Source organism: Octopus sinensis, linkage group LG7, assembly GCF_006345805.1.
Source record: "Octopus sinensis linkage group LG7, ASM634580v1, whole genome shotgun sequence".
NCBI lineage: Eukaryota > Metazoa > Mollusca > Cephalopoda > Octopoda > Octopodidae > Octopus > Octopus sinensis.
In genome coordinates this window covers 71,383,129-71,394,605 of record NC_043003.1, presented here as the reverse complement: position 1 = coordinate 71,394,605, position 11,477 = coordinate 71,383,129, and the positions used below count along the sequence as shown (strand labels likewise).

At 34.7% G+C, this 11,477-nt stretch overlaps 1 protein-coding gene across 1 annotated transcript; it reads left to right on the top strand.

Annotated features, from left to right (window-relative positions):
- The first annotated feature begins 1,610 nt into the window (after positions 1-1,610).
- Positions 1,611-3,503, top strand: LOC118764275 (zinc finger protein 239-like). Its single transcript, XM_036504833.1, has 2 exons — positions 1,611-3,013; positions 3,050-3,503. Exon 1 carries the CDS (start codon positions 1,782-1,784, stop codon positions 2,916-2,918), a length of 1,137 nt encoding a protein of 378 aa, XP_036360726.1. The 5' UTR covers positions 1,611-1,781; the 3' UTR covers positions 2,919-3,013; positions 3,050-3,503.
- The last annotated feature ends 7,974 nt before the right edge of the window (positions 3,504-11,477 follow it).

Sequence of the window (11,477 nt, the reverse complement as noted above, 5' to 3'; positions counted from 1 at the left end):
CAAAAATACAGCATTTGGTTGTGGAGAGGATTTTTCATTTGATGTTGAAGACAAAAAGACCAGTTTCAACAACAAATGAAAAATTCTTTCCAAAACCAGACTCTCTATAAACAGGTCCAAAAATGTTTAGTATGTTCTCTTGAAAAACTATATCTCTTAAAGAATTTGAGAGCCTCCAATGACTACATAAATTCCAGGAATGAGATTTTTTCTGTATGTCCATTTTTAAAGAAATACATCTTCATGGAATTTAAAGATAGGCTCTCAGACACATAGTAAATTATTAACATCTTGTTTATATCTGCTTGACATAGATTTAGTGTAACATTGGTTATCTCCCTTGAGTTTTTCTTTTTGTCTTTTTCCTTATGAGCCTCCCTTGTTTAAACATCATCTGCTCAAAAAGGTCTTGCTCTCAACTTGAAAAATGGCACCTGTAGTTGGCAAGACTTGTGGTTTTTATTATAATACTAGCAGTATCGCCCGGCGTTGCTCGGGTTTGTAAGGGAAATAACTATATAAGCATTTTTAGAGAGTTATAGCCAAAAAATAGCAAAAAAATGCATTAAAAATGGAAAAAAAATGATGGTAAATTTTTTTTAAATCTTTGACTCATCCTAGACATTTTTAGAGAGTTACTTCCCTTATATAATAGCGAAAAAATGCATCAAAATGGAAAAAAATGATGGTAAATTTTTTTTTAAATTGTAGACCCATCGTAGACACGCGCTAATACCCAGAAGGGCTCGATATGAATCACGACTATAAGATACCCACTTTTGGTTACTCTGCACTGCAAAATGTGGGAGTAGTTAGGAATCTAAATCGTAGGAGACAGACACACAACTTCTCTTTTATATATAAAGATTATCTTTACTCTATTAGCTGATCAAGTGCTATTCTACTTGTTGAAGCTTTACCACATAATATATATATATAAATTTTGGTGGTTGCTGTTCCAAAGACACGATGAAGGGTTGGGTAGGGCAGATGTTTTGAAATACTGATTTAAGAAATGGAAAGTCCCAATCCAAACAGAAATTCCAAGTTACACGGTACTCATCTTTTGGCTCCTCATCTTTTGTTGATCTGGCCCCAAGTCTCATTTGGTACATTGTTACTGTAAACCTTCTAGATTTGAGATTTCTCTACAAATGTTTCTGATCGATTGTCTATTCCCTATTGATCTTTGTGTTTGGAATTGATTACCACTTATATCTTATATTATTTCTTTGTTTCAGAATATCTGGCAACATTGAAATTCCACAGGATATTTTGAAAGCTAAAAGAATGATGTCACAAACATAAAATGACTGTAATTTCTCCTACGAATTACAATCGGAAAAATTTCCTATAGTGACTGAGAGTATGTTTCTTGAACAACTTTTTGTGATTACACATGAGAAATATACCATGACACTGCAACTGGATTATGAGAATTGCTTTTTTTGTTTGTTTTTATATCTGGATGCATGCTTAGCCCTCTAGCATTCAGATTAACCTATCAAATGTAATGCTTATTTATTTACATTATTTTGAATTCATCATGCACTATCACATAGTTTTGAGATTTCGATGATGTGACTGTTTATTTTTAAAATGACATTGTAGGATAGGTGTGAGAGGCCAGTTCTGACTGATTTGAAGATAAAACAGGTAAAATATTTTGGCTGGATAAGGCCGGTTTGAATGCTAACGAATTAGTGGTTCTTTATATTTGATTTTATAATTTCATGAGTAAAATCAAGAATGTCTTCAGTTTTTCCCGAATTGGATTTTGAATGGTAAAACTTTATTGTGAAGAGGAAACTATGGAGGAGAAACATAATGAAACCCAGTCTGAAAGTAGTGATTTATCTGATCAATCTCAAAGAAATAAAAGAAACAAACCATATGCCTGTGAAACATGTGGAACGACATTTTCAAAAAACAGTTGTTTAATCCAACATAAATTGATTCACAAAAGTTCAGTAATTTACCATTGTGAAGTTTGTGGCAAAAGGTTTGCAAGAAAAAATTCTATGAACTGTCACAAGCGAATACATTCAGGAGAGAAACCACATGGATGTGATATCTGTGGAAAGACATTCTCTCAAAGTTCTCATTTATCTAGTCACAAACGTATTCATACAGGAGAGAAGCCATATGACTGTGATATTTGTGATAAAACTTTTTCTCAGAAGACAAATTTGCTGACTCACAGATTTATTCATACAGGGGAAACTCGATATGACTGTGAAATCTGTGGTAAAACTTTCATTGGCAGTGGTTCATTACTGAAGCACAAACGTGTTCACACAGGTGAAAAACCATATCCCTGCGATATTTGTGGAAAAGCATTTTCTCGGAATGATGTTTTAGCAGGTCACCAACGTATTCATACAGGTGAAAAACCATACCACTGTGATATCTGTGGTAAAACGTTTTCTTTGAAACCTACTTTGACTGCTCACAAGAGGACACATACAGGTGACAAGCCATACCACTGCGATTCATGTGGTAAAGGATTCTCAATGAGTAGTTCTCTGTCAGCTCACATGCTTATTCACACAGGTGAAAAGCCATTCCACTGTGATATTTGTGGTAAAAACTTTGCTGTAAGTAGTGTATTAATTAGCCATAAAAGTACCCACAATGGGAATAAACCATATCACTGTGATATTTGTGGTAAAACATTCTCTTGGAGATCGAGTGTAACTTACCATAAACGTATTCACACTGGTGACAAACCTTACACTTGTGAAGTCTGTGGTAAATCATTCTCAACAAGTACCCACTTAACTGCACACAAACGTATTCACACAGGTGAGAAACCATATCTCTGTGGTATCTGTGGTAAAAGATTCTGTGCAAGTGGTCAGTTGTATAAACACAAATATGCTCACACTAAAGATAAATTATTCTACTGTGATGTCTGATAATACATTGAATCAACGTGCTCATTTGTTCATTCACAAATGCCTTCACACTTCTAAGGAACTAGATAACTGCGAATTATGTGGTAAACCCTTCTGTGATACTGATGGTTTATTTTGCCATAATTGTTCCCATCAGATGAGAAACCAAATGACTATGGTGCCAACAATAAATCATTCTCACATACTACTTTAACTACTCAAATCATATACAATAGCTCAAGGTAATTAAATTGTGATACGTTTCCTTTTGAGACACAGATTTAATTAAAATTTATTGTGAAACATCTTTGTTCAATGAGTTTACATAGTGTGTGTATTGGAAAATGTCTATAGAATTATTTTTTTCCATTTCTCATATCCAAGAGGAAAGCAGTAAAATGCATAACTTTACTGTTTACCCTGCTTATATGAAAAATTATTTATGATTAAGAAATTTCACTAGAGAAACATTTTTACAAATTTCATAAATATAAGATCACTCTTATCTTTTAGCTTTCTCTTATTTCTCAGGTAAACAGACATAAACATTCCCTTGAACAGTATGCTTGATGTAATTTTATTGTAAATAATAAAAGAATCTTTAAATGTATTATTGTTTGGAAATATGACTATTGCATTTAAATATTTTCTGTTTGTAATTTAATCTATTTCCTTAACATTTTTATGAGCACTGGTTTACTGTTTTCCCTTTGATGCCAGTTTGCAAAACATAGTGCATGTTTACATTAAACAGTAATTATTTACTGTCTCCAGATAAAAGTTCTATGTAAAACATTTTAGAATATGAAGAAAATTTCACATGATGTCTGCAAAAAGAAAGTAACATATTACAGGTATCCAATTATCTCATGAATTATACATTATGGCTTTAAATATTCTAGCAGGTACCATTTTGTGTTCCATCATTATTATTATCATTTTATGCATTTTTCTTTTTTCTTTTGTTGTTGTTAGCATGGGTTGAATGGGTTCTCACTACTTGTCCCAGTTCTTCATCATCTGGCACATGCAACAGTTGAAATTCACCAGTCTCATTCTGTGTATGTTGTTTTTACCTCCCAATACCCTTCCTGATACAAACCAGTTAACTGCATTGACTGGGTGCATTTTAATGTGCTGCTAGCATGAAAAGTTATCTAAAGTAGAGTTTGAAACTTCCCATCTGTTTTCTCTTTTTATTTAGAACTAGCAGTATCGCCCGGCGTTGCTTGGGTTTGTAAGGGAAATAACTATATAAGCATTTTTAGAGATGTAAAGTATAATAGCTATCTCAATATGGCTAACCACAAAGTGGGGGTATTACTGTAGCTTTTTACGTTCTAAGATTTAATAAATTTTTAGAGAGTTACTTCCCTTATATATGCCAAAAATGCATTAAAAATGGGAAAAATTGATGGTAAATTTTTTTTTAAATCGTAGACTCATCGTAGACGCGCGCTAATACCCAGAAGGGCTCAATATGAATCACGACTATAAGATACCCGATTTTGGTTAAACTGCATCGCAAAATGTGGGAGTAGTTAGGAATCTAAATCGTAGGAGACAGACAGCACACAACCTCACTTTTATATATAAAGATTTCTGATCTCTTACATAAGTTGCTTTGTGGGATCTATGTCTCCTCAGTTTATTGCTTTGAATAACAAAGGTTTTTTTTTTTTTTTACTGTTGGATGTGGGTATGATGTAGTTAGTGATATGACAGTCAGTATCACCAAATAGGTGGCATTGAACTAAAAACCCATATCTAAAAATCTAAAAACTAAAAATCAATATCTGTCTAGATATTTATTTATCTCCTCGGCGAGTAATAAATTTTTGCTACTCCACAAATTATTTCGACAGGCTGCCAAATTATACGTTTCTCTGTAATTTTACCATTATAGAACTTATCGTGTACCACATGAACTGGTAACTAACTCTGTAGTAAGTCAATATGCTGAGACTTCTCTTATGCTCTGTAATTTTACCTGTATTTCTGTTGTATTCGCATACACCTTTATCTGTACCTTCTGTCACACACACGAACATACAGACACAATTACTCTACGCATGCATTCATACCACAACAGTACACTTTTGTACACTGTGACGAATTTAAAAAAAAATTTTTTCCTTGGTTAAAATTCGGAAGGAGGTGGGGTCCCTTCCTTCTGAACCAAAATATGGGATTTACAGCATATTACAATGTCAGGGTACTTGATTCCACGCAAAAAATCCGATTTTTTTTTTTTTTAGTGAAAATCGTGCGGGTGTTAATCTGTACTGGGTAACTCCCGAACCCAGTGTGCCAGAAGGAAGTTCCCCAGCAGAATTAATGTTTGCCAGAAAGGTGAAGTCAATCTTCGATAAACTGTTACCAGTGAAGAAAAAAATACGTGCTAATAAAGACATGCCAAAATTCTTTAGAATCGGTGATAAGGTATATGTAAGAATGTACAAAAATGGCAAATAATACTGGGAAGAAAGAGAAATTGTAACATACATAGGAAGAATGATATATGGTGTAAGAATCAGAAATGGAATGGAAAGGAGACATAGAAATCAGCTTAAGGAAAGAGTTATAGAAAAGGAAAGAAACAAGAGTAGAAATGCTGATGGACTGGCATTTTTCAGGTTCCAACACTGTTACAAGAAGTTGAAACTACATGTACAAGGAAAAGAAGAACACTGAATTCCTAAAAGTAAACCCTAAGAAGAAAAAATATTGAATATATATATAAAAAAGGAAGAGGTAGGGTGAATAAAAGAAACTGATTGTTGAATTAAAAATTAAAAGGAAAGATGTTGTGTAGTGAAACTGTATACCCCTCCCGGTAAAAAGTGGTAGTGGTCAGCTATTATAAATAGACCAGTGGCCAGACAACATGGAGAAGGTCGAGAGCATATGTAGACTATTGATAGTCGTGTCTGAGCTGATATAGTAATTATACTGTGATACTGAGTGGACGTTATAACGATCCAAGCTTTTGAGGATAATAACACTGTACGACTGGGGGTCGTACAGTGCCAGATAGAACCATTCTACCAATGACTTTAGAATATAACAATATCTGTCAGAGGGACAACTGTTATCAAAAGATAGATACAACAGTGGCAAAAGACCACTTTACAACGCACATTAAAGTCACCAAGAATGATGGACTTGTCTGCTTTGGAAATAGCAGGGATGACAGTATTAAAGACATCATAAAACTTGACCTTAATCTTGTTCTGACTGGTCATAAAGGGAGCATAACCACTGGTAATGATAGCTAACTACTGCTCATTGGGAAGTAGATCCTCACTACCAGACAAATTATTCATTCCTTTCTAGGAACTAATCAGCTTGCTAACAAAAAATGTTTCCACTACAAAACCAACTCCAGAAGTATTGTTTATACCAGAGTGAAACAGTTGTATCCTTATTCCTACCCTGTTCAGCCTTACTGACAGACCATTTAAAGACACAAATATTGGAATTTATATCAGTTACCATACTGGTGGCTTAGTCTTCAAGCAAAAACCAAGGTTATAATATCAATAACGATGACTGTGACCTCAACGCTGCCTCAGAGGTGGATATGCAATAGCGTTGACTAATCCTCTGATGCCGGCAACAATTTCAGTCTGCCAATCAGTACAAAGATGACCAAAGTGATGTATCAGCCAGCTCTGGGGAAAATGTGTTGAATCCAACATTTTCATCAACTAAATATGATGGAAAGTACACTTTCCCTAACTGTCATTATAGGTAATGAAGTGAACATCATACTTGCCAATACCAGTGCCTCATTTGGCAGACTCCACAAGAATGTGTGGAACAGGAGAGGCATTACTCTAGAAACAAAGATCAAGGGATTCCAAGCTGTAGCTCTCACCACACTGCACTGTGGTTGTGAAATCTAGATTATCAATCAATGGCATGCAAAGAAACTAAACCGTTTCTGTACCATCTACCTGAGAAATATTTTTAGCATAAAGGGGAACAAAAGCATTTCTGACACAAGGGCACTTTCTCATGTTGAACTGCAAACTCAAGCAGTTTAGCTATGACAAATACCCACTGGAAGGTGCAGCGTAGTCCCAAGTTCAGCATTAGTGACTGTTCACCATAGGTTGGAATGGGTGAGTGGTTAACTGCCTGAAGACAGACTGGTGTCCCTTTTCTTTTTCCTTAAGTGCTGGAAACAGGGATTATGCTGACTTCCATGCCAGTGTCAACAAGGAAACACGTGCCTGTTAAATGATCGCAAACGAAAAGCAGGTGACTGCGTGGGTGAGAGCCAGGAACTTCCATCGCGTTCAATTCCTGGTTGTGTCGTTTCCTGGACTGGATGATGAAAACGAGCATGGGATCATGCATTTCTACATCCGGGATCCAAACTTTCTGTGGTACCAATGCATTTCATGCGAGTTGCAGGTAGCACTAGGGCTTCAGGACTGTCTACCAAAATGACACGACCAGCTGTTGCTTTGACGTGGTGTACCAAGCAATAGTGCTTCTATCTGCTCTGTCAGGGCCTGTATCTGTGATGCCTACTGAGTGACCAATGCACGCAAGTCGGAAATTTCCAAAGCAATGGATGACAAAAGGAAAGGATTGGTGGTAGGAATCGCTGCCTAGAACGCCATGTCGACCGTGGATGTGTTTGCCGATGGATTCTGTTGTGGGAAAGCCATTGTGTGCCGATCAATTGCAGGAATTTTCAGTTCTGTTTCATTGCTGGGTGATGTGCAAGCTGTGATTCTTTAATGGGGTCACAAAGTGTAGTGCCGAAATGGAAAAATTTAACCACAGTACAAAAACTGTTTCCATCGGAAGGCTGCAATTCTTTGATGGGGGTCACCAAATGTAGTGGTTAAGTGTGTATCAGTATGTGTTAAGGTGAACAAACGCGATAGGCATGTGGATGCCTTTGAAATAAACAAATAAATGACATTGATTCATAGTTAAAATAATTTATTTACTGTACTTGCCTTTGCTTTTGGTATACAATATTCTTCACTACATGTAATTGTTGACAACTGCTACGAGTTGCTAGTAATAGAAACTGGGAACATCTGTGGAGGTGATATCTCAGAGCTGAATATGTTTTTGTGTGTGTGTGTCGATCATCTGAAAAAAAGTCTGCCTTTCAGTCTGTCTGTTAAAGCCTTTCTTGTCTGTCCTTCTGCCAACCACAGTATTTATAACAGCCGTGGCAGCCAGAAGGATAGACATACTGCAGCAGAGATTGCGTCTAAATAGGTCAGCTCCTGTCCATTTGAACTTTGCCTGACATGGCTGAGGTCATAGGTCAAAGGGAGGTGATTTATCATTTTTTGACAGGACAAAGAAAATCTTTTTTTCACACCTGTTGGTTGTGGTGGTTCAGCCGAGTGAGTTTCGAATCTAAGCTTGGAGAAGGAAGTGTTAATTTTTACAAATATACAAGGAAAGAAATAAGATGAAAAAACACAGAAGATTTGTTTTATGAGACTAAAGAATATATTCAAATTGTCATGGTAAAAGTATTATACAATATTATACAAAATAAGATTTTTTTTCTCTAATAAAATGAATGATTTCTCTGAAGCCTTTCAAATTTTGAAATGATAGGTTGTGTTTGTTAGTGGAGGAAAATTGGTAACCAAGGTAAAAGGGAGATAAATCTGTAATTTTCAAGGTAAAAGGGAGATAAATCTGAAATTTTTAATATGAATTTATATTCAGTTCTGGCTTATATTTTTCGATAAATGAAGCCACTTTATTTAGTTGCACTTGTTTTGAGGTCCAAAAAGCACACTGATATAATGAAAAGATTAGAAATTGTGGTTGAAGTTGTTCTGAACATTTGTCAATGTATTCACTGAGATGTATCTAGTGATATTGTGGTGAAAGGAATCTGTTGTCTGTGAACTGTACATCTATGTCTAAGAGACATTCCTGTGGTACGCATATAGTTTTTATGACAGCCCAAGCATCTTATGATATAAGTAAGGTTTTCAGAGGCGCAGGTAATTTTGGTCCATGAAAAATGACTAAAATTTGGAAGTTAAGCTCCCATTAGGTATTCTTAGAATCATCAAAAGAAATGGAAATTTTGGGTATATTTTTAAAATTTTCTTCTAATACCTATGGTTCAAATTTAATCAAAATCCAATTTTCACAGGGGGTTCTACCCCCTTTTATGCCCCCTCAAAATTTCATGAAACGTGGCATTACACTTCTTAGGATTGGATTTTATGTTCCAAATTACATTAGTATCGGTCCAGTAGTTTTCGAGTCTGTAAGTAACACACGAATACACATAAAGGCATTGACTTTTATATTATATATATATATATATGCCTCAATGAATTGCTAGAAACAAAGGAAAATGAGAAAAATAAAATATTAGTAAATAATTACTAAGTTACTAAGTATCAACTTTTTAAAATGTAAAACTACAGATATAACTACAAAATAGCTTAATGTAAATATTTTAGTTTCTGTTTACATCATTGACATTAATTCTTAAATGAAATGGATGATTTATCATGGAAACTAAATTGCATTATAGCAAATACTTAGCAGTATTCAAATCAGTTCTTTGTCTTTCAACTCAGTTATCCAATAAAGGTCAGTAATAAATAAGTTTTTAAAATGATGCATTCACAGAATCAATAGAGTGTTTGCTTTTTATGTTCTGTATTAAAATTCCACCATGGTTAACATTGGTTCAAAACAACAACAAAAAAAATATCAGCCTCTGGGAAAGTTTAAAATTACAAACATTTAGAGAAAGTTGAGATTAATATAGAGTTATACTCTGAATTTTAATAATTTGTATTTGATTTTGGCTAATTGAATCAGCTGTGATGAACATTTGCATCCAGGGAATTCAGTCTGGAGACCTAGTCTAAATATTTAAAACACAGTGGTGGACTCCTAGTGTACCCATCGACCAGATAATGGTCAACAGATTAAGTCTGTCATGTGTATGTCAGCTATATATTTAAAAGTGTTTTCTATTTAACTAGAAATAAATTACTGATTTTTTAAAACTTTTTATCCTAGTTATAACTTCACCCAAAAGCAGTCTAAATAATTCACAGTACTGTAAGGAGAAAATAGTACCAATTTACCATCATTATCATTTAATGTCTGTCTTCCATGCTAGTATGGGATGGATGGTTTGACAGGATCCTATGAGCTGGCGAACTCCATCAAACACCAATGTCTGTTTTAGCATGGTTCATATGGATGGAAGTCCTTCCTAACATCTGCTACTTTTCAGAGTACTGTGTACTTTTTTGGTGACACTTTAGTGAGGTTATCATGTAACTTGCAAGACAATGGAAAAGGCTCTTCAACTGAGTGGTACTGTAGTAGAGGAGTTGGTTTTATGCCAAGTATTGAGAGGCTGAAGTATGACTAAAAGAGGTACATGACTACCCTGTATGATATAGATGTGAGTGATAGTAGTTAGAAAGGAGATAAAAATGTTGGTTACGAGGTGTCAGATCATACTCTCAAGGTATAAGAAGGTGAGTATAAGAGAATACAGACTGGGGATTGGAAGGGGTTGTGGATAAGTTCATAGGAGTATGAGAAGAGAGTGACTGGCATTTATCATCCATTTGCTTGGGGATTTCTTTAGTTGGGGTTGAATAATGTTTTAATATATTTTCTAATTATATTAAAATCATTGTAGCTTATGTTGTCAAAATTTTCTGATCTCAATTTCAATTTCTCAGGTATATTTTATGCACTCTTCCTATTAATTAGCATCTTATTCCCTGTAATCTCCAGCAAATATTCTTCATTGGCTTTTGACATCACTTTACAGTCCTCACTCAGTTATTGCACACCAAATAAAATCCCTCAAAAGAGAAAATTGTAAAATTATTGGGTCTTCTAAACAATTGAGTAAAAATATTGAACAAACTTTAATGAAATCATTTAGACTATGTCTGGATGTACTTCAAATGGAATGATAATTTGCATGTTACAAACATTAAACTTCCCAATAGTCCTTTTTCACATATTACTGATGAAGCAAGTTACTTGCTTCACTAAAGTCTGTCCATAAGGAATAAAGATATTAAAGTATATCCAAAACAATTGTCTTCACTCAATTAGCTAAATCAAGTAGATTAAAGATGAATAAAAGGAGTGACAAAATGTAATCATTATAAATTTAACAAACAAAAAATTAATTGATTTGAATGATCCAGTGTGTAGTGTTCAGCTGCAGAGAGATATGGTGATGGAGAAATGATTAAATGATACAACTGGTACAGATGCAGAGAATGGAAATAGTCACACATTTCCAAAGATGTTGTTGCCATATACTCAAACATAGCTTTCTAAAGTAACCACACTGTCAGAAAGAAACTGTTTCTGTCCTGTCTTCTATCAAAAATACAATGGCCCTTGTTCTTCTAAACTAATTAGCTGCATATCCCTCTACTTGACATGCTCAGTTTTACTCCTTTTCACCCCCACCCCCTCATCTTTCATCTCCTGTAACCTGCACTTTTTCTAAATTGTCTCTTCCACATACTGATGTTCTGTAGAATTCACTACCCACTTACAATTTTTTCCTACAGAGAA

Coding starts and splice junctions, on each gene's coding strand:
- LOC118764275 (XM_036504833.1), top strand. CDS start 1,782: ATGGTAAAACTTTATTGTGAAGAGGAAACTATGGAGGAGAAACATAAT.